Genomic DNA, 24,262 nt, shown 5'->3' on the forward strand with positions numbered 1-24,262 from the left:
GATAGGTGGAAGGAGGTGAGGGTGACGGTGATAGGCCGGAGAGGGGGTGGCGAGGTCGGGAAGAAGATTGTAGGTCAAGAAGGCAGTGCTGAATCCGGGGATTGGGACTGAGATAAGGTGGGCGGAGGGGAAATGAGGAAGCTGGAGAAATCTACATTCATCCCGTGTGGTTGGAGGGTTCCTAGGCGGAAGATGAGGCGCTCTTCCTCCAGGCGTAGTGTGGCCAGGGTCGGGCGATGGAGGCGGCCAAGGACCTGCATGTCTTTGGAGGAATGGGAGGGGGAGTTAAAGTGTTCAGCCACGGGGCAGTTGGGTTGGTTGGTGCGGGTGTCCCAGAGGTGTTCTCTGAAACATTCCGCAAGTAGGCGGCCTGTCTCCCCAACGTAGAGGAGACCACATCGGGTGCAGCGGATACAGTAAATGATGTGTGTGGAGGTGCAGGTGAATTTGCTCCCCCCCCCCAACCACCTTTTATCTCAGCCCACTTGGCACACCCTCATTCCTGAAGAAGGGCTTATGCCCGAAACCTTGGATGCTACCTGGCCTGCTGTGCTTTTCTAGCACCACACTTTTCAACACTTCCTCTGGCAGTTCATTTCACACATGAACCACTTTTGGTGTGAGAAATTGCGCGCGTTCTTTCTAAATCTTCCTTCTTTAACCTTAAAAAAAGTGCCCCTTGTTTTGAACTCCTCCACCTTAAGGAAAAGGCGTTTGCTATTCACCTTATCTATGCCTCTCATGATTTTATAAACTTCTAAGGTTACCCCTTAACCTCGTCCACTCCAGTAAAAAGTCCTCCCTCCTTATCCAGCCTTTTTTTCTAACTAAACACTCCATTCCAAGCAACATCCTGGTAATTATTTTTCTGAACTCTCTCTAGTTTAGTTATCTTTTCTATAACAGGGCAACCAGAATTGCACACAGTACTCTTGAACAGACCTCATCAACATCCTGTATAACCTCAACATGACATCCCAACTCTCACTCAAAGGGCTGAGCAATGAAGACAAGCGTGCTAAATGCCTTCTTAACCATCCTGTCTACCTGTGATGCAAAATTGCGAAGAATTATGTACCTGAACTCCTAGACCTTGCTGTTTGATAATACCCCCCAGGGCCCTACCAGTACGGGAAACAATGGCCTAGTGGTATTATCACTCGACTTTTAATTCAGTAATCCACAATAATTTTCTGGGAACCTGGGCTCAAATCTGGGATCTGGACTCACCTGGGGACCTGGTGGAATTTGAATTCAATTAAAAAGAAATCTGGAATTAAGGGCCAACTGATGACCATAAAACCATTGTCATTTGTCAGAAAAACCCATCTGATTCACTAATGTCCTTGAGGGAAGGAAAGTGCCATCCTTACCTGGTCTGGCCTACATATGACTCCAGACTCCACAGCAATGTGGTTGACTCTCAACTGCCCTCTGAAATGGCCTCGCAAGCTACTCAGTTGTATCAATTGCTAGAAAGTCACAACAAAGAAATGAAACCGGATGGACCACCTGGTATCGACCGAACCAGAAAAGACAATGGCAAAAACAGCCCTGTTGACCATGCAAAGTTCTTCTTACCAACATCTGGGGGCTAGTGCTGAAATTAAGAGAGCTGTCTCACAGACTAGTCATGCAACAACCTGACATAGTCATTCTTAGAGAATCATACCTTACATATAACACCCAGACACCACCATTGCCATGCCCGGATATGTCCTGTTCCACCAGCAGGACAGACCCAGCAGAGGTGGGGCACAGTGGTATACAGTCAGGAGGGAGTTGCCCAGGGAGTTACCCAGGGAGTCCTGGACATCAACTCTGGACCCCATGACGTCTCATGGCTTCAGGTTAAACATGGGCAAGGAAACCTCTTACCGGTTACCACGCAGTCCTCTTCCATCTGATGAATCAGTACTCCTTCGTTTTGAACAACACTTGGAGGAAACACGGAGGGTGGCAAGGGTGCAAAATGTACTCTAGTGGGGGATTTCAATGACCACCACCAAGAGTGGCTCAGCAGCAGCTTTACTGATTGAGCTGGTCAGGTCCTAAAGGATATAACTGCTAGACTGGGTCTGTGGCAGGTGGTGAAAGAATCGACAATAGGAAAAAGCTACCCGATCTCATCCTTACTAATCTGCTGGCTGCAGACGCATCTGTCCGTGATAGCAGAGGTAAAAGTGACAACCGCACTGTCCTTGTGGAGATGAAGTCCCGCCTTCACATTGAGAATAATCTCCATTGTGCTGTGTGGCACCATCACCATGCTAAATGGGACAGACTTCAAAATGATCTAACAACTTGAGACTGGCCATCCTTGAGGCACTGTGGGCCATCAACAGCTGAATTGTACTCCAACACAATCTGCAATCCCATGCCCTGGCATATCCCCTCCTCAACCATTACCACCAAGCCAGGGCATCAATGGAGAATGCAGGAGGGTATGCCAGGAGCAGCATCAGGCATAACTAAAGATGTCAACCTGGTGAAGCTACCAAACAGGATTACATGCATGCCAAACAGCAAGTGATAGACAGAGCTAAGCGATCTCATAACCAACGGATCAGCTCTAAGCTCTGCAGTCCTTCCACATCCAGTTGTGAAGGGTGGTGGACAATTAAACAACTCACGGGAGGAGGCAGCTCCACAAGTATCCCCATCCTCAATGATGCAAGCCCCAGCTCATCAGTACAGAAGATAAGACTGATGCATTCAGTCAGAAATGCCGAGTGGATGATCCAGCTCTGGCTCTCCAGTGGTCCCCAGCATCGCAGACACCAGTCTCCAGCCAATTTGATTCACTTCATGTGATATCATGAAACTGGAAACTGCAAAGGCAATGGGCCCTGATAACATTCCAACAATAGTACTGAAGATGTGTGCTCCAGAACTTGCCACTCCCCTAACCAAGCTCTTTGAGTACAGTTACAACACTGGCATCTACCTGACAATATGGAAAATTGCCCAGGTATGTCCTGTACACAAAATGCAGGACAAATCCAACCCGGAGAATTATTGCCCTATCACACTACTCTCCATCATCAGTAAAGTGATGGAAGGGGCCATCAACAGTGCTATCAAGCAGCACCTGCTCAGCAACAACCTGCTCAATGGCGCCCAGTTTGGGTTCCGTCAGGGTGACTCAGCTCCTGATCTCATTACAGCCTTGGTTCAAACACGGACAAAAGAGCTGAATTCCAGAGGGGAGGTGAGAGTGACAGCCCTTGACATCAAAGCCATATTTGACTGAGTATGGCATGAAGGAGCCCTGGCAAAACTGGAATCAATGTGTGTCAGGGGCAAACACTCAGCTCCAGAATATCTCTGCAGGAGTTCCTCAGGGCAGTATCCTAGGCCCAGCAATCTTCAGCTGCTTCATAATGACCTTCCCTCTGTCATAAGGTCAGAAATGAGGATGTTTGCCGATGATTGCACAGTGCTCAGCACCATTTGCGACTCCTCAGATACTGAAGCAGTCTGTGCATAAATGCAACAAGACCTGGACAATATTCAGGCTTGAGCCAACAAGTGGTAAGTAACATTCGCGCCACACAAATGCCAGACAATGACCACCACCAATAAAAGACACTCTATCACCGCCCCTTGACATTCAACCCTATTACCATCACTGAATTCCCCCACTGTCAACATCCTTAGGTTTACCAGAAACTCAACTGGACTCACCACATAAACACAGTGGCTACAAGAGGTCAGAGACTTAGGGATACTGCGGTGAGTAATTCACCTCCTGATACCCAAAAGTCTATCTACTATTTACAAGGCACAAGTCAGGAGTGTGATGGAATACTCCCCACTTGCCCAGATGGGTGCACCTCCAACAACACTCAAGAAGCTTGACACCATCCAGGACAAAGCAACCTGCTTGATTGGCACATCTACAAACATTCAATCCCTCCACCACTGGCGGTCAGTGGCAGCAATGTGTATTATCTACAAGATGCACTGCAGAAATTCAAAGATCCCTAGATCGCACATTCTAAACCCATAACCATGTCCATCTAGAAGGACAAGGGCAGCAGATACTTGGGAACATCACCACCTGCAAGTTCCCCTCCAAGCCACTCACCACCCTGAGGTGGAAATATACTGCCATTCCTTCACAGTCGTTGGGTCAAAATCCTGGAATTCCCCGCAGACAGCATTGTGAGTCAACCCACAGCAAGTGGACTGCAGTGATTGAAGAAGGCAGCACACCACCACCTTCTCAAGGGCAAATAGGGATGGGCTATCAATGCTGGCCAGCCAGTGATGCTCAAGTCCCACAAATGAATAACAAAAAAAACTGTGTAAATCCTGCCCTTGCTTGTTTTACCAAAATGCAATACCTCACATTTATCCAAATTAAACTCTATTTGCCACTCCTCAATCCATTGTCCTGATTAATCAAGACCTCTAATGTTAGCTAACTTCCTTCACTGTCCTGTCACTATACCACCAATTTTGATGTCATCTACAAACCTACTAACCATGCCTCCTATATTATCATCTAAATCATTTATATCACTGACAAAGCTTTTTTATTTGCATCCTCTGCCCCCTTGCAATAAAGGCCAATATTTCATGAAGAAGGCAAATTACTGCTAACTTATGTTTAACACCCAGAGTCATCTGAACTACAGCATTCTGTATTTGCCTCTATCTAACTAATATTTTGCTTTTCGTACTTTTTTATGCCAAAGTGAACTTCACATTATACACCACTTGCCCAATTTTTGTTCACTTAGTTAACATAAGTACATTCCTTTGCAGACACTTTGGTGGCCTCCTCTCAACTTGCTTTCCCACCTACCTATTGTATTATCAGCAAATCTGACTACAATACTTTCTGCATTTTTATCCAGTCTGGCCTATTTGAGGACAAGAGAATTGAAGTGTTCCACCTTTATCCAAAAATGTTAAAACCAGCAACAGTGAGGGAGTCACTTTTAGAAATTATAATTTGGGACAAAATTAAAAATGAATAACTTAAAGTAAATTTTAACATAGAGTCTGAAAGATATTGGCTAAAACTTTAGTAAAACAGTCGAGGAGGCATATAGAATCCTGGATACTAAATTGAGCCAGACTACAAAGCAAGGAAGTAATAAGACACAGTTCAGTCACAACTAGCATTTTATCTCCAATTCTGTGTACCATACTTTGGAAAGGTTGTGCTTGATGTGCTCAGAGGCTGCAGTATTTGGCAGATTTTAAGAAGGACTTACTTTGTGAATTGAAGATATCTGACACCGTAACTCACTAAAGAGTGAAAAGTTGCTCCTTGAACACCCTGGACATATCTTATGCTTCTCCTCTTCTAGCTGCTGTGTGTCACCTCTACTCATTGTCCCTGTCATGGTATAATTCACAGAAATTCAGGGTTGTGTACCCATATTCATTGCTTTAAGTTAGGATAAAGTTCTTTAGCACATGCCACACCTTTTCAGAACATTTAAAAAATCTTGAAACCACCAAACCAGTTCCAATGCAAGAACAGCTAATATAAAAATTAACTATCAATTGACCTTAAAGTCCCTGATGATACCTTTAAATAGTGGTAGGTGCTGCTTTCTACTAATGTATAAGCTAGTTGTAAAAGCTTTGAGGGCAAAATGGTTCAGCTTTAAAATAGTATCACTGGCATCAAACCAACTTCCAGAGACCATTCTTTGGAGGTTAATTTCCTCAGCAAAATGACACTTGCCATGCCTAGGTGCACAGATTTGCACCACAGATCCCACTCTGAAGCCAAAGTTTGCAGCTAGTTTCTGCCACTGACAAGAGCAGGCAGCAGACCTGATATTTCTGTATGCCAATTACTGGGAAATTCTGATCATGCTCGATTTCTTGTGAGGATTTGCCTTAACCACAAAACAGTGCAACTTAAATAATCTACTTCAAGGAATATTAATATACTTATGCTACTCTCTACTGCCATCCAGTGGCATTCCACCATTGTCCTGAAAACCATGCCAGTTTTTTTCAAAGTATTGAAGTTGGAATTAACCTAAGCAGTCAAGAAGCTAAGCTCTCTATCTCAGTTTTTAAAATTATTCATTTCTGGATTGTGCACATCATTAGCATTAACATTTATTGCTGGTTCCTAACTGTTCTTCAAATGGCGTGGTGTGTGTGGCTGCTTCGGGAATGACTGCTGTCCATGTGCTGAACATACTCAATGCTGTTAAATAGGGACCTCTAAAATTGACAGAAGGAATTATGATCCACATCAAATTTGGGATAGTGCAACTGAGTGGAAATCAGCAAGATAGTATCTCATGCACACACTGTATGTATTCTTCGAAACAGTGAAAGATCACCTGTTTGGAATATGCTGTTGAGGAAATCATGCCAAGTTACGACAGTGCGTCCTTTAGACATCATACACTACAACCACAAACTGCTGGAATTGGTGGATGATCTGCCAATCAAACAAACTGATTTGAACTAAGTGACTTGAATAGTGTTGATTTTTTTGAGTATTGATGTAGCTGTACACATCTAGGCAAATAGAAATACCTTATTTTGATATGTTAACCTGCACATACTGGCAAGACGTTAGGAACCTTCATGCTACAGATTACCAGCTTCTAAACACTAGTAGCTATGAAGAGATTTCCACTGTATTTTCCTAAAATTATACATGGTATGTGTTTTAAGTTCGTGATGACTATTTTAACCCACTAAGAAATCAGCAATACTCTAAATTGCTGAGCCTCTTGCTGAGATATTTGTATCATCGATCGTCACAGGTGAGGTGCCGGAAGACTGGAGGTTGGCTAATGTGGTGCCACTGTTTAAGAAGGGTGGTAAGGACAAGCCAGGGAACTATAGACTGGTGACCCTGACATCGGTGGTGGGCAAATTGTTGGAGGGAATCCTGAGGGACAGGATGTACATGTATTTGGAAAGGCAAGGACTGATTAAGGGATAGTCAACACGGCTTTGTGCGTGGGAAATCATGACTCACAAACTTGATTTGAGTTTTTTGAGGAAGAAACAAAGAGGATTGATGAGGGCAGAGCGATAGATGTGATCTATATGGACTTTGGTAAGGTGTTCGACAAGGTTCCGCATGGGAGATTGATTAACAAGGTTAGATCTCATGAAATACAGGGAGAAATAGCCATTTGGATATAGAACTGGCTCAAAGGTAGAAGACAGAGGGTGGTGGTGGAGGAGGGTTGTTTTGCAGACTGGAGGGCTGTGTCCAGTGGAGTGCTACAAGGATCGGTGCTGGGTCCTCTACTTTTTGTCATTTACATAAATGATTTGGATGCGAGAATAAGATGTACAGTTACTACGTTTGCAGGTGACACCAAAATTGGAGGTGTAGTGGATAGTGAAGAGGGTTACTTCAGATTACAACAGGATCTTGACCAGATGGAACAATGGACTGAGAAGTGTCAGATGGAGTTTAAATGAGAGGTGCTGCATTTTGGGAAAGCAAATCTTAGCAGGTAAGGTCTTAATGGTAAGGTCCTAGGGAGTGTTGCTGAACAAAGAGACCTTGGAGTGCAGGTTCATAGCTCCTTGAAAGTGGAGTCGCAGGTAGATAAGATAGTGAAGCAGGCATTTGGTATGCTTTCCTTTTTCGTCAGAGTAAAGAGTACAGGAATTGGGAGGTCATATTGCGGCTGTACAGGACATTGGCTAGGCCACAGTTGGAATATTGCATGCAATTCTGGTCTCCTTCCTATCGGAAAGATGTTATGAAACTTGAAAGGGTTCAGAAAAGATTTACAAGGATGTTGCCAGGGTTGGAGGATTTCAGCTATAGGGTGAGACTGAACAGGCTGGGGCTGTTTTCCCTGGAGCGTTGGAGACTGAGAGGTGACCTTATAGAGGTTTACAAAATTATGAAGGGCATGGATCGGGTAAATAGACAGTCTTTTCCCTGGGGTCGGGGAGTCCAGAACTAGAGGGCATAGGTTTAGGGTGAGAGGGGAAAGACATAAAAGATGGTGGTACGTGTATGGAATAAGCTGCCAGAGAAAGTAATGGAGGCTGGTACAATTGCAACATTTAAGAGGCAGTTGGATGGGTATATGAATAGGAGGGGTTTGAAGGGATATGGGCTGGGTGCTGGCAGGTGGGACTAGATTGTGTTAGGATATCTGGTTGGCATGGACGAGTTGAAACAAAGGGTCTGTGTCCATGCTGTACATCTCTGACTCTATGTGAATGATCAGTATTCTATAGAAATTTTCCAGTAAAACCATTGATATGATTCAATATGAATTAAAAGTGCAGAATAACTCATTTATTTGCATTCAAATAGTTTAATATCTTGCTAGATTAAGATAGTGATTAAAAATGATAAAATGCTGAATTCTGCCTTGTGTCAATTTAAAAACTATTCCACATTTTGTTTTTGCATTAAAATGAGCTTTGTTTCATAGTTCACTAATTACCTTATCAGTCAGATTTTTACTTTAATTTTACAAAATAAGGGTGTTTCAACTGCATAAGCCTTATAACTTAATATGATCATAATAACTTGACAGATAAAGACCGGCTTCACATCTGCCTTACATTCATGACTGCTGGAACTTCAGGATTATAATCAACAATGATGGAGCTGAACAGCCTGATTATCAAAAATGAAAGACAAAACCAGTAACCATTAAGATCTCAAAGAATCTCTTACAGCCACAAGCAGTTACAGAATGAATAGACCTGTGCAATTCTCAGGTAGAAAATGTGGAGCCAGTTCACTTTTCAAAGCTGATGGTTAGTTGGAAATGTTTACTCTCAGGTCCCATTTTTGGTAATGGTGTTCCATCCTAAATTCACCATCTACACACAATTTAACATTGCATCACTGTTACAAAACAATGGCATAATCAATTAAGATCTTATCCTAACCAAAGTTTCAAGCTGGGATTAATAAAACACACCAGGGCTAGATGAAATAATTCTTATAATTAAAAAATAACAGCACGGGAAATCAAGCTCAATAGGTCTACTGGAATTCTTCAAGAATGTACCTTGTACAGTTAATGAGGGGGAACCAATGAAGGTTGGTCCGTATGCTTTCAACAAAGTCCCTAGATAGATTAGTGCATACAATTAAACAAATGGAGTTTGAGGTGGTGTACTTAGTTGGATAGAAAACTGGTTAACAGGCAGGAAACAAAGAATAAGAAAAAACAGTTATTTTCCTGAACGACCGGCAGTGACTAGTGGGGTACCACAGGGATTAGGGCTAGGACCTCAGCTACTCAAAAGATACATTAATGACTTGGATGAAGGGGTTAAATGTAATATCTCCAAATTTGCAGATGACACAAAGATGAATGGGGAAGGTATGTTGCGAGGGGGATACACATTTAAGTTTCAGTGCGATTTGGACAAGTCAGTGGGAAAATATATGATGCAGTATATGGGTAATGATGCAATGTGGGTAAATGAGAGATTTTCCACCTCAGGAGCAAAAACAGGAAGGTGGATTATTGTCTGAATAGTTATAAATTGATGGAGGTGAATATACAAACAAATCAGAGTTTCCTTGGACACCAGTCACTGAAGATAAGCTTGCAGTTACAGTAGGCAGTGAAGAAGGTGAATTGTACATCAGCCTTCAATGAGAGGATTTGAATACAGGAGCAGGAATACCTTGCTGCAATTATACAGGGCCTTGTTGAGACAACACTCAGAATAATATTTGCAGTTTTGGTCTCCTTAACTGAAAAAAGATGTTCTTGTATGGAGGAAATGCAGCAAAAGTTTACCAGACTGATTCTTGGGATGGCAGGACTGATGCAGGAGGACAAGTTGAATCGATTAGGATTACGCTCGCTGGAGTTCTGAAGAATGATGGCGGATCTTGTGGAACCAATGAAATTCTAACTTGACTAGATAACCTAATTATCTAGCAGGATGTTGTTCCTGATGACAGGGGAGTCCAGTACTAAGGTCACAGCCTCAAGATAAGGCTAGACTATTTAAGAATGAGATTTCTTCACCCAGAAAGTGGTGAACCCCTGTGGAACATGTTGTTTCTTTTACTGATAACATTTCACTTTGTTATGTTTGAAAAGTCAAAGATCCTTGGAGTTAACAACATATTACCCAAATAATCAAAACAATTGCTCCAGATAATTCAAATAATAATGCGTTTCATCAATGAAACCCTTTCCAATGGTGATTCAGGCTGAGTATTTGCAATACCTTCATAAGCGATATTAGTTTCGACTGGAACTGCCTGGTGCCTGAATGATTATAATGAACAAATATCCAAAATTAATCAAGCATGTGACTTATAAATATGAAATTAATTGTTCAGGAAAATAATCACTTTCACTTGAGGCTATTTGTATTTGCTTGTTTTGATACAAACATCTCCAAACAATACACAAAATTATTTCTACAACCTACAACAAGTGCTTCTTTCCACAATACTGGTGAAGAGAATATCTCGCCTGGGAGGGAATATGAAATAACCAATTCCCCTGTTGCAGCAGCTAAGATCCATAGGTTGCCATCTGTGGAGACCACAGCCACTAATGTTTGGTTATCCAGATTATAGTTTGTGAAAACAAATGGAACTGCGTACACTTGTTTGCTGGTTTCAAATTTCCACACTAAACATCCGACTTCATCCAAGCAGTAAACGAAACAGTCATGAGATCCACATATTATTTTTCGATTTGTTGGAGAAAAGTGGCAAACACTCGGTGAAGTAAAGATCGGGCCACCAGTTGAGAACTGCCAAAGCTAAAAAAATCAACAGCCATGTTAAAAACAAAGAAAAGCTTGCATTAACATAATACAGATCCTTCTCAGGGCATTTTGTAGTGCTTTGGAGATAATTAACTACATTTTAGATGTATTCACTTGCACTTTGTCGTCAAATGCAGCACAAGGTTTCACAAACAGCAATGAAATAAGCATTTAATGTTTCAGTTAGGTTGACTGAGGGAAAACCGTTGACCAGGATACAACCTCAGAACTGCACTGAAGTATCAGCTCAGGTTGTATGCTGAGATCTTTAAATCTTGAATTCGCAACCTTCCAATTTTGTGCTGCAAATATTACTACTGAATCAAAAGCGGACACGTGATTGAGTTAATTTTACATGCTTTAAAAATCCATCCAAAAATACAATGTAAATCATACATAGCTGGCATGAAATTTGTTCACATCTTGAAGGATTATTAAAATGTTAGATAAAGCATAAAAGGTGACAAGGTTTATATAACTATGAGGTCAAGACATTTTGAGGTACTTAAGTGTCAATTCAGACTGTACCTGATCACCACTGTGGCTGAAACATTGCAGACTTCCATCAACACAACCAACGTACACATTCTGTACAGTACACTGAGGTGAAGAAAATAAAGGTTTGCCGCAGAAGTGTTTCCAAACTATACTCCTTGTGTCCTGCAATAATGAAAATAAGTCTAAATGCTGCTGGCTTTCTTCCACGTTCTTTAAACTGTTATGAAACAGATCTGTTATATCTAAATACACATTCAGTTTTAAAACATATAAACATGCAAAGCATCTCATATCCTTTGTATATGTCCCTTTGTCACGCTTCAAGGATCCAAGTACAGTAACTACATAAACAAAGCTAAATACTGCAGATGCTGGATATCTCTCGTTCTCTCTCTACAGATGCTGCTGGATCTGCTGAGCTTCTCCAGCACGTTTTTAAAATAAAACAAATTATTTGGCTCTGGGACCAAATGTAATATTTCTAAATTTGTAGATGATGCCAAAATATGATGGAAATAAAAGTTAAGAGGAAGATGCAAGGAGCCTTCAAGGGAACTTGGACAGGTGGATGGTTGAGAACATGGGAATGGAATACAATGTGAATAAGTGTGAAGTTATCCACTTTGGTTTAAAAAAAGGCAGAATATTTCTTAAATAATGAGGGGCTTGGAAATGCAGGTGTCAAAAGGATCTGGATATCCTTATTCATGAGAAGGTGAGGACTGCAGATGCTGGAGATCAGAGTTGAAGAGTGTGGTGCTGGAAAAGCACAGCTGGTCAGGCAGCATCCCAGGAGCAGGAGAATCAATGTTTCGGGCATAAGCCCTTCATCAGGAATGAGGCTTGCAGGCCCAGGGGGCTGGGAGATAATTGGGAGGGGGGTGGAGCTGGGGGGAAAGATAGCTGGGAATGTGATAGGTGATGAAGGTGAGGGTGAAAGTGACAGGTCAGGGAGGAAGGTGGAGCGCATGGAAGATGGACAGTAGGACAGTTCAAGAGGGTGGTGCCAAGTTGGAGGATTGGGACTGGGATAAGATGGGGCAGGGGGTAGGGGAAATGAGGAAACTGGTGAAATCACATTGATCCTGTGTGTTGGATATCCTTGTTCGTGAGTCTCTAAAATGTTAGTATGCAGATGCAGCAAACAACTAGAAAGGCAAGTGGTATGCTGACCTCCAGTGCAAGGGAAATTTGAGGATAAAAATTACATTGTCTTGCTACAGTTTGATAGAGCCTTGGTGACATCTCATCTGGAATACTGTGTATAATTCTGGTCTCCTCACTGAAGGAAGGATATACTTGATAGTTAGGAAATGCAACAGAGGGGCAAAGATTAATCCTTACAATGGTGGAATTGTCTAGAGGAAATGACGTGTGTATTTTTAAAGTTTCAAAAAAAATGAGGGGTAATCTCACTGAAAATTAGAAAATTCTTACAGGGTGTGACACTGTGAATGTTGATAAAATGTTTCCCTGGCTGCTGAGTCCAGATTCTTCATTACCAAGGTGATAAAAGATTAAAGATTAATCAGGGGTATGCAAAAGTGTACAGTTGAAGATTAAAATCAGACAAACCACAATCTTACTAACCAGTAGAGCAGGCTGAAAAGAGGAGTGTAGCCTACTCTTGATCCATGTTCATAGGGATAGAAACAAAAGACATAATCTTTGGATCTTATTGATTGATGGAACAGCCTTGACAGATTGAATGGACCACCCCTACCCTGTATTTCTATTTATGAGAGCTGAATTTTGATACATTTGGTTATTTCTGTTCTGTTCTTTACTTTGCAAGCATAAAACATTCAATATTTACAAACAAATACAGGAAATTGTTTATATTTGTGTGGAGTCACAGTGGATGGTGGAGATACTAAGTGAGTATTTTGCATCAGTATTTACTGTGAAAAAGGGCATGGAAGATATAGAATGTAAGGAAATAGATGGTGACATCTTGCAAAATGTCCATGTTACAGAGGAGGAAGTGCTGGATGTCTTGAAATGCATAAAAGGGGATAAATCCCCAAGACCTGATGAGGTGTACCCTAGACCTCTGTGGGAAGCTAGGTAAGTGATTGCTGAAGTTGGTTAACATGGTGCCACTGTTTAAGAAAAGGTGGAAAGGACAATCCAGGGAACTAAAGACCAGTGCGCTTGATGTCGGTGGTGGGCAAGTTGTTGGTGGGAATTCTGAGGGACAGGATGTACATGTACTTGGAAAGGCAAGGACTGATTAGGGATAGTCAACATGGCTTTGTGCGTGGGAAATCATGTCTCACAAACTTGATTGAGTTTTTTGAAAAGTAACAAAGAGGATTGATGAGGGCAGAATGGTGGACGTGATCTATATGGATTTCAGAAAGGCATCCGACATGGTTCCCCATGGGAGACTGGTTAGCAAGGTTAGATCTCATGGAATACAGGGAGAACTAGCCATTTGGATACAGAACTAGCTCAAGGGTAGAAGACAGAAGGTGATGGTGGAGGGTTGTTTTCCAGATTGGAGGCCTGGAGTGGAGTACCACAAGGATCGGTGCTGGGTCCACGACTTTTCATCATGTATATAAATTATTTGGATGTGAGCATAAGAAGCATAGTTAGTAAGTTTGCAGATGACACCAAAATTGGAGGTGTAGTGGACAGCGAAGAAAATGATCTCAGATTACAAAGGGATCTTGACCAGATGAGCCAATGGGATGAGAAGTGATAGATGGAGTTTAATTTAGATAAATGTGAGGTGCTGCATTTTGTGAAAGCAAATCATAGCAGGACATATACACTTAATGGTAAGGTCCGAGGGAGTGTTGCTGAACAAAGAGACCTTGGCGTGCAGGTCTATAGCTCTTTGAAAGTGGAGTTGCAGGTAGATAGGATAGTGAAGGAAGTGTTTGGTATGCTATCCTCTATTGTACAGAGTATTGAGTACAGGAGTTGGGAGGTCATGTTGCGGCTGTACAGGACATTGGTTAGGCCACTGTTGGAATATTGCGTGCAATACTGGTCTCCTTCCTATCGGAAACATGTTGTGAAACTTGAAAGGGTTCAGAAAAGATCTACAAGGATGTTACCAGGGTTGGAGGATTTGAGCTATGGGGAGAGGTTGAATAGGCTAGGGCAGTTTTCTCTGGAGCGTCAGAGGCTGAGGGGTGACCTTATAGGGGTTTATAAAATCATGAGGGGCATGGATAGGATAGACAGTCAAAGTCATATCCCTAGGGTTAGGGAGTCCAGAACTAGAGGGCATAGGTTTAGGGTTAGAGGAGAAAGATATAAAAGAGACCTAAGGGGCAACTTTTTCACACAGAGGGTGGTACGTGTATGGAATGAGCTGCCAGAGGAAGTGTTGGAGGCTGGTACAATTGCAACGTTTAAAAGGGCTGGCTGCTGGCAGTTGGGACCAGATTGGGTTGGGATCTCTGGTCCTCATGGACGGGGTTGGACCAAAGGGTCTGTACATCTTTATGACTCTGTATCGTACTTTATTATAAATGGCCAATTATTTACAATGTTTACTATAATCGAAGATGAATTTATACCGAATGCATTTTACAGAATGTGTACCATTTGATAATGAATAATGATATATAGACAGACCATGGTCTTATGTTGCATATCTCCATCATCTACTGATTATTTATTATCCACTTACTGGATTGACAGCTACTAATGATTGTCCAAGGGTTGCAATATAAAGTCTTCGCGGTGATTTGTTTAAACAAGGAGTTGAGAACACAGCACCTCCTCCACAGTGCAATTTCCAGACACACACTTTACTCTGTGTGCAGAAAATAATAAACAATTATTAAAGTAAAGAATTCTGAGTATAATACAAAGTGATTTTTGCAACTTTAGAGTAACAACTAATTACTTATAACTGATTACATAAATTACAGAATAACAATTCAGTTGAGAATTCTAACACGGTTGTCCATTGAAATCCACCATCTCAAACAGATTGTGTTTTTTCTGCTTATGATCCAAAGAACTGCAGATACTGCAAATAAGAAACAAAGACTGGCAGTTCTGAAGCAGGGTCACTTTAACTGAAATATCAACTCTGCTTTGTCTCCACATTGCTGCCAGACCTGCTCAGTTTGTCCAGCAATTTGTTTTTGTTTCTGGATCATGTGCAAATTTAGTAAACAAAACTTTATGAATCTCTCTAATCACAACTTAATCCTAAAGCCACCGATTTAAACTTAAGATAAATGCAACAGATAATATGGAAGTTCCATCATTTACTGGAATAATGTAGTCCAAGAATAGATATTGTGCACATAGTTCCACCTCTAGTTGTACTTAAATTTGCTAGCTCAGTCTATCTGCTGCTGAAACATACCTGCAAAATCAATTACTCTAATGGTCTCATGGCTGGCCTCCCACCTTCTAGCCTCTGTAAACTTAATCTCATCCAGTATTCTTATTTGCCCTAAATCCTCTTCATCTTTCTCCCTATAGGTGCTCCTGCTTCAACATGTCATAATTTTAAAATTCACATTCTTGAATTCAAGTCTCTTCATGGCCTCTAACATTACAAACAAATGCCCCCTCAGGGCTGTATACAGTAACCAAAAAATGTCCCTTGCAGGTCACACGTCATCCTTAAGTTGCCACAAAAAGAAAATTCAAGGGGCTGCACAGTTAATATTACCTGTGACCTCAAAAGGCCCTACAACTCCACTAAAAAAAAACTTACAGGAAGTGTTATCTACAACCCTCAAAACTCCACATTCCTCCAATTCTTGTGCATTCCCCACACTTACAGCCCAATCTTCAGCTGTCCACACATCCTGAGCTCTGGAATTCACTCCCATAAATCTACTTGCTTTTCTCCTCTCTTTTAAGATACTCCAAAGCTCTCCCGGAGCACGTACTAGCTGTGTACTTTAATATTTCCCGATATAGCAGGGTTTCAAATATTCTTTGATAAGGCTGTCCTAAACTGACTTGCTAACACATTAAAAGTGATACACTGTAGTTGCATGGGAGGATGCACTGCAATTACCATGATCATAATAAACTGGCTTGTGGAAATTAAATTCAGTTAAATACTGGAATACAAGATTAGTCACAATAATGGTGACCAGAAAACTACCACAGAATGTCATTAAAACATGTCTGCCTCATTTATGGCCAAATTTTCCATGTGTTGCACTCTCATGCAGATTACTACACAGTCCCTTTGTTTTTACAAAAAAAATGACTCAGCATTTCTGAAAGGAAGTTCCAGTCTGTGACTCTTTCAAAAATGTGGAGCCAAATTTCCATTCTGACGACACCCTTGTCATGTAGAACTGTCTGGCTACGACAAACCATGCCTCACTTTCATAGCAGTCAGAATTCGGAAACTTAAAGGCCTAGACTCTCAGTCACTTTGACAGCTGCTGTACAACTGTAAGTACATAAGGCAAGTTGGAGGTTCAGACGCCAGATGGGTAGAGGTTTAGGGTACCAGCTGGGTAGGATGTTTAGGGTCAGAGGGAGAAATCATGTCTGGAGCAGGGGATAAAGGAAGTAGGTCTGAAATGGGATAAGTGGTGACTGTGGTGGATCCGGAGTGGGAGAAAGGTTGCTGGGTCTGGCGTGGGATAAGGGTGCTGGGCCCTGTGGGCAGATAGAGGCAAAAACCTGTCAGGTCAGAGTCTGGGGAAGTGGTGGTGGGGGTGTGAGAAATAAGTATGGTGCCTGCTGAATAATTACTCAGAAGTTAGACTATATATTTAATAATCTAGTTTTCCTCAGTAATTATTACTAAGTTTCACTGGAACCCTCCCAATTATCTGCTGTAAACAGAGTTTGAGGATTCAAAGCATGTGGAATCTTCAGTTTTCCAAGCATTGGAGACTATGATAATGGGCATTTCGCAGGGTTCCAATGCACAGTTCCCATTTGTGCTGAACCAATGACCGGTCATCAGGAAATGCAGGCCAATGTTCTTTAGGGAATGAAATCTGCTGACCTTACCTGGTCTGGCCTGTATATAAAGCCTACATTCACAGTAATGCGGCTGACTCTTCCGTACAAAATGATCCAATGATTCAAGGAGAATTATGAATGTGCAGAAATGCTGGCCTTGTCAGCGAAGTCCATATCCCAGAAGAGAATAAATTATTAGGGAAACTTCTAGCAAAAAGAAATTCTACACTGTTTCCCAAAGTAATCTCACAATCAGCAATCTGCAGAAGAACATGGGGCCCACTGTGTCTCCACTGGTTCTTTCTCCCTATTCTGACTCTACTCATTGCTTCTCTTCAAATCATTGTCTAGTCCCCCATCAAATGCCATGATTGAACTTGCCTCTACCATATTCATTGAGAATATTTTTCCCCATTCTCATCTCATTTGTTTTCTTTAGGAAAATTATTTTAAATTTGTCATTTTTTTCTTGATTCTTTCACAAGTGGAACCTGTTTTGCCTAAACCACTTTGTCCAGACCAATCTGATTTTGAAAACTTGTATCAAATCTCCTCAAACTTATTCATTCATGAGATTAGGACATCGCTGGATACACCAGGATTTATTGCCCATCCTTAACTTCTCTTCAAGAGTCTCAACATCTGGTTTCTTATTCATGGAATTTCAGGTCGTGAAGTGTGACACCTCGAGTACTCTTGCTGAAATTTATTTTTAAATTCATTCATGGGATGAGGATGTCGCTGGCTCAGTTGGAATTTATTGGCCATTCCTAATTGCCCAGAGGGCAGTTAAGAATCAACCAGATTGCAATGGGTTTGGAGTCACACATAGGTCAGACCAGGTAATGATTTTCCTTCTTTAAGTGATATTAGTGAACCAGAGGGTTTTTTCCTGACACTGATAATGGATTCTTGGACATCATTAGATGATTCTTATGTCAAATATTTTTTATGGAATTTAAATTAATAATCTCTGGCACGATTTGAACCTGGGTCCCCAGGCGACTCTGTGTGGAGTTTGCACATTCTCCCTGTGTCTGCGTGGGTTTCCTCTGGGTGCTCCAGTTTCCTCTCACAGTCCAAAAATGTGCGGGTTAGGTGAATTGGCCAAGTTAAATTGCCCGTATGTTAGGTGAAGGGATAAATGTAGGGGAATGGGTCTGGGTGGTTTGCGCTTCGGCGAGTCGGTGTGGACTTGTTGGGCCAAAGGGCCTGTTTCCATACTAAGCAATCTAATATTACCTGGGTTTCTGGATTAACAGTCCACTGATAGTAACACTAGGCTATCATTTCCATCATGCCCAACTAGTATCATATATGAGATTAACATAACGTCCTTACTCTTTTACTCTATGCTCCTATTATTGAAGCTCAGAATACTACATATTTTCTTAACGCGCTCTCAATCTGTCCTGCCACTTATGGTGACTAGTACAGATATAAACTCAGGCCTGTCTATGTCTACACACCTTTTAGAATAGTATCTGTTTGTTAAATGGAAAAATTCTATGTTCTACCAAAATATTATTACTTCACACTTATCCACACTGTACTTCATCTGCCACTCGTCCATCCACTCCACCAACTTGCCTACAATGAAGCCTGAAAACATCTTTTAAAAATGGTTTCCTTTCCCTTGCCGATTTTAGATCTCAGTGGGTCAGCTGTCCCTTTCATTTCACAAGTTCCATCTTTACTCGAAAGTCTGTTGTGCAGTACTATATCAAACATCATTTGGAAGTTGAAGTTGATGTTCATCACATTAAACAGCATTTCCTTAATCAATTGTTACTCTTCAAAAAAAAGTTAGTTAAACATAATTTTCTCTTCAGAAATCCATGCAGGATCTGCTTAAATAATCAATATTTGTCCGTGTGCTAATTCTACTGAGTTAAACAATTTATCAATTAAAGATATTTTAACCCAAAAGCAGAAGTTTAAATTCTTACATGAATGTCTAAAGCGTAGATGTGATGATCATGCGATCCAACAAAGATCAGTCCTAGATCTGGATCCATAATTGGAGAACTTTTAACTGAATCCTCTGTCCAAAAAATCCAATATGTTTGCCCATCACTGACCCTTAGCACACAGATTGAACCATCATAACAACCTGAATAATAAATCACAATATAATGATCTCTAAAACTTTAAGAAAAATTCATATATGAGAACTGAAAATTAAAAGAACTATGCTATTAAAACAATGTTTTAAATCCCTAAATATAGCATTTTACATCAATTTGCATTCATATACCTCCAGCAATGCAGCAAAATTAAGCTGCTTCTCACGAATGTAGTTATTGAACAATATTTAACATCAAGTCACATGAGGTGCTTTTAGGGTGTTTTTGGGATGTGAAAGGTGCTTTTTCCAGAGATAATTTGATGATCTCCCATGGGGTCGTTTGAATTTAATGGCGACAATAGCAGCTGAGAAACAAGCGAAAAGTCACGGTTTAAACCTGTTGCAGCCATTCCCAGGAACCCTGACACAGTTCTAAGCCTGGAAGACAATTAACTGCCTGGTATCAGGGTTTTGAGTTACTTTAGGGCAAAAAATTGCAATTCCAACAGCTGCCAACTAGAGGCACAGTACCTCTTCTGTCAAGAGCAATGGTCACTGCAGGTACTGAAGCCAGCCAGGCCCAGCAATAAGTTGAAATTCTTTGCACCTGCAATATCTTGCAGTTTCCCCACCAATGTTATATTGGCCTTTTTTTTGGGGGGGGGGGGGTTGTTTGCTGGGTCACTGAAACCTTGTATGCAAACAGAATGAAAGAAATTACACTTTCATCTTTAAAGAAAAGCAGGTGGAGCCAGTATGTGGCTCCAGCAGAATTTCAATATCCCACAGCGCAGGTCATTTTGTGGGTATGCCAATTCTAAGGTTTAATATAAAAGCAAAGATTTCCAACTATTCAATATCCAGCTGTTGTGTGCTCTCACTGAACCCCTCAAGTCTGCTCTGCCACTCAATACAATCATGGCTCATATGAGAAGGTTTCATACCTACAATAATAAAGTTGCCACATCTGGATATACATGCAGATGATTCAATCCGATCTCCAAGAATCCTCTCCCATTTTATCTTTCCAGACAGCAGATCAATTGCCTGCATTCTGTGTGAGTGAGAGCCAATGTACACGGTCCCATCTGAGTCATTATGCCCTGATATTACTACCAGAGGAGAAGCATCAACACATTTTGCAGTATCAGATTTCCATCTGATCTTAAATGTTACCATTCTGGAATTAGCAGCATGTTCTTCTGGAATGAACATGCCCTCATTATGTGATGACTCTATAACTTGGTTTGCAATTGATTCCAAATAGGTATTCTTATCTGACATTTTCTCCTCATTTCCTAAGATTTTTGCATTCACATTTTCAGGCACTGTAGAAGAATCTTTTTCTTTCCTTTTTTTTCCATTTGACTCAGCGTCCATCAACTCTTTGCCTTCTCGTAAGTCAGGACTATTTTCACAATGTTTAGCAAATTTTATCTTCATGACCTGATTCCCTCTGCTTATGGTTGTAATGTTTGAAATTGGTGCAGATGACTGATCTTCATTCCACTTTGGCAAAGATCCTTCACTTTCATCTTTAATTCTTTTCCTTTTCACTTTCCTATAATTTTTATCAATATCCTCTTTATTCCTATCTTCAAAGAATATGCTATTGGCAATATGATTGTAAATGTCCAAAACAGAACCATTTAAAATAACTTCAGTAAGTCCAAATACTGTTTGTCCTAAAAATGTTTCAATTTCTTCGGCAAGCCTCAAAGCTTTTAGGGAGTCCCCTCCATTATACAGAAACATACAATTTTCAGAAACATCCGGCTGGTCCTCTGGAAGATTGAGCACAACCTGCAAACATACATTCGCACAAATTAGATGGGCCACTTTTTTAACCTACTTAGTTTGCATACTTATGACAGAAAGCAAAAGTAATACAATTTAATTATACGTTATGCCACACATTCTGTATCAGTTTCACTTACAGAATTTATTGAATAATAAAAAGTGCATTCCCTTTATCTTTTCTGCAGTATTTTATTTGCCTACTTGTGTTCCTTTAGAAAAATATATCTAGTTATATACATCCCAAAATGATCAACAAAACTATTAAGACAAATATTGGTGGATTTATATATCACCTTCTGTCTTTATTTATGCATACAAAAAAGGTTTCAGGAATGTGGCCCAACACCTGGGGAGGGAGGGTGGGAAAGTGCCACGATGCCATAACGAGGAATGGCAGGGTGGAGTGTGGGAAGTCCCAGTCACTAACACTGTTTCAAGAGCATTACCTTTCTTCCCTGCAGTATGACCTTTGCATATGATATACATGCAAACTATATGCGGTGGCATACTCGGCCTAGATTTGTGCGCATATGTGTTTCCACGTAAGCATGCAGCTGCAGTCACTTGCAATTGTAGGTGTCAGCAAGCACCGTCAAGTATAAAACTATACAAGTTTAGAACGCTAGTCAGCCCATGATATAGTAATGTAGATATTTCCAAAATAAATAATAGATTTATTACTGTTAAATATTTCTAATAAAGGCAAGATATTTTTCATAATATTGATAAATTCAAATGTCAGAACTATAGAAACTTTCTCATGTTCAGATTATCAGTCAATTGGTACACATGACATTCTTGGTGCAGGTGGAAATTTGTAGTTATGTTTCTTTTATTACACTTAATTAAATATATAATTCGTTGCCTCTCATTCTGAAGATTTATTTATCATAACTCTTGAACCAACGTGCAACAGAAACACATTTAACTACACATCTCTCGAGTTCTTCAGATTTATTAAATTCTTTATATTAACCTTCCTTAATTATTCTATTTAATAATAAAGTTGTTTCAGGGATGTGTTTTCAATTGTTTATTCAGATGGGCATGGAAACAGATTTTCTATACTCCATGAAATGTTTATCAAAGTAATGCAGAATTTAGTGAATTGTTCTTCAGGTGATTTCATAATATTCTTTGGACTAATCAATGAACTGTTTTCACTGTATTTCTAGGATACCTAATGGTAACATTTCTATCTGCACTATGACTTGAAATGGTTAAAATCTCTAACTATTTTAGCATTACATTTACCTTTAATGAGTCAACACTGTATAACAAAGTAGTGCTATTCTCTACTTGCCTAAAATACAGTAGATGTCACTAAATTATACCAAAAATATCATAAAAGGCAGTATTAAAATTATTTAAATCATGTTCTCCTTAATTTGTGGGTATATTGCTTAGATAAAGTGAAGGTTAAAGAGAAAGAATGTAGTACATCCAATTTAACTTAGGTATTAATCTGCACAGCCCTTTGCTAGCTAGGAACATCCAAAGATCAACAGTCAAGGTAGCTTGATGAGTTTAAGTCACACGTGAGCCATGATCTAATTTAATGGTGCAACAGGCTTGAAAGGCCGATGGCCTAATCTTGTTACTCTGACAACACATGATTAAAAAATCTGAAGACTACCAATTCTTTAGTCCAATGCAGGTATTGTTCATAAATCTGATCGAGTAATAATAAAACAGAATGAAGTTACCTTCCATAGCCGCTGAATACCTTCCCGAAGTTCTTTTGGTCCCACAATGCAGTTTGACTTCTTTGCCTCAGCCTGTTCTTGGTATGTCTGAATCAAAGTAGCGCGATCTACTTTGCCTAGTTATAGTAGGTAATGCAAATGTACATAAATACCAACTTAATGGTCCATAAAGTCCTAAAGAAAAAAGTTACTGCAGTGAGATAGTTGGTATACGTTACGTTTTTTTAAGGGGTTGATGCCGGGAGTGGGGGGGGGCGGTGATTAGCTCAATTAACTGGATGGCTGATTTGTGAAGCACAATTATGCCAATGAGAGTTCAATTCCCACTTCAGCTGATGTTACCAGGAAGGGCTCTCCTTCTCAAACTCTCTCCTCATTTGAAGTGTGGTGATCTCCAGCTTAAATCACCACTAGTCATCTCTCTTTAATGTGAGAGCAACCCGACGGTCTGGTAGAACTATGCACTATGGCATTACTTTGAAATATCTCATTTGTATAAGTTCGCTACAGATAGAACCCAAGTGAGGCCCAAGTCAAACCCAGTCACATTAGCAGCAGGAGGGAAGTGGATCAAGTACAGTTGGAGCAGCAGTGGGAGATGGACAAATTGGGTGGAACCTTCAATAAACCTAGAGGTAGAACTCCTGTAGTTACGCAGGATTCAAAAAGTGATGCAGGACACAAGGACTGGGTGCTTAGGAACCAGCTTTCGGGACTGACTGAGTAGTACTGGGAGGGAGTCATTATACCAGTGGTCTGTAGTTTATTAAAGACAGAGAGAGATGGTGAGTAGTAGGTATGGTTGATTTGCTCCGAGTTTGTTGTTTAGTGTTGTAATTGGTAAGATTCACAATGACTTGAGAATGCAGCTCCTTTTGAAATGTGTGCGAAAGCAGGGACACTTCCACTGTCCATGGTAACAACATAAACTTAAAGCATGTTTAGCTGCAAACCCTGATTGACCACATGGAAACCCTAGAGCTGCGGATGGACTCACTGTCAAGCACCCAAGATGCTGAGGACTTAGTGGATAGCACATTTAGCAAACTGGTCACGCCACAATTAAGGATTACACAGATAGAAAAGATGCGAGAAAGGTGAGATCAATGCATTTACTGATAAATGAAACCATTACTAGGGAGGATTTCCTAGAAGAGTCTTCAAATGAGGCCACTGACTAGTGCTCAGAAATAAAAAAGGTGCACTTATTTTGCTGGGATTACACCAAAGGCCTCCCAACAGTGAGGGAGATTGAGGAGCAGACATGTAGGCAAATCATAGAAAAGTACGAGAGAAATAGGGTCATGGTTGTATGGGACTTCAACTTTGCTAACATTAACTGGGATTCCCTTTGTGTGAAAGGATTACAAGGGACAAAACTTTTAAAGTGCATCCAGGAGAGCCTTTTGTGCCAGTTTGTAGCTAGTTATACTAGAGATGGGGCTATGCTAGACCTAACCTTAGGGAATGAAGCCAGTTAAGTCGGTCAAGATTCAGTGGGCAAGCATTTTAGAATTAGTAATCATAACTCTGCACGTTTCAGTCA

At 40.7% G+C, this 24,262-nt stretch overlaps 1 protein-coding gene across 2 annotated transcripts in view; it reads right to left on the reverse strand.

The window, feature by feature from the left end:
• Positions 1 to 8,265: 8,265 nt before the first annotated feature.
• The window catches only part of aasdh (aminoadipate-semialdehyde dehydrogenase), a 43,943-nt gene continuing 27,946 nt past the window's right edge, over positions 8,266 to 24,262 (reverse strand). For both annotated transcript variants that reach the window (XM_072569749.1, XM_072569759.1), the window contains exons 9-14: positions 22,717 to 22,832; positions 20,155 to 21,013; positions 19,092 to 19,255; positions 14,876 to 15,001; positions 11,257 to 11,388; positions 8,266 to 10,722 (exon numbers count right to left, since the gene is read on the reverse strand). In XM_072569749.1, coding sequence (XP_072425850.1) covers positions 10,306 to 10,722; positions 11,257 to 11,388; positions 14,876 to 15,001; positions 19,092 to 19,255; positions 20,155 to 21,013; positions 22,717 to 22,832 — 1,814 coding nt within the window. In that variant the 3' untranslated portion in view covers positions 8,266 to 10,305. The remainder of the gene's footprint in view (positions 10,723 to 11,256; positions 11,389 to 14,875; positions 15,002 to 19,091; positions 19,256 to 20,154; positions 21,014 to 22,716; positions 22,833 to 24,262) is intronic.

This window comes from Chiloscyllium punctatum, chromosome 1, assembly GCF_047496795.1.
Source record: "Chiloscyllium punctatum isolate Juve2018m chromosome 1, sChiPun1.3, whole genome shotgun sequence".
NCBI classification, from domain to species: Eukaryota; Metazoa; Chordata; class Chondrichthyes; order Orectolobiformes; family Hemiscylliidae; genus Chiloscyllium; species Chiloscyllium punctatum.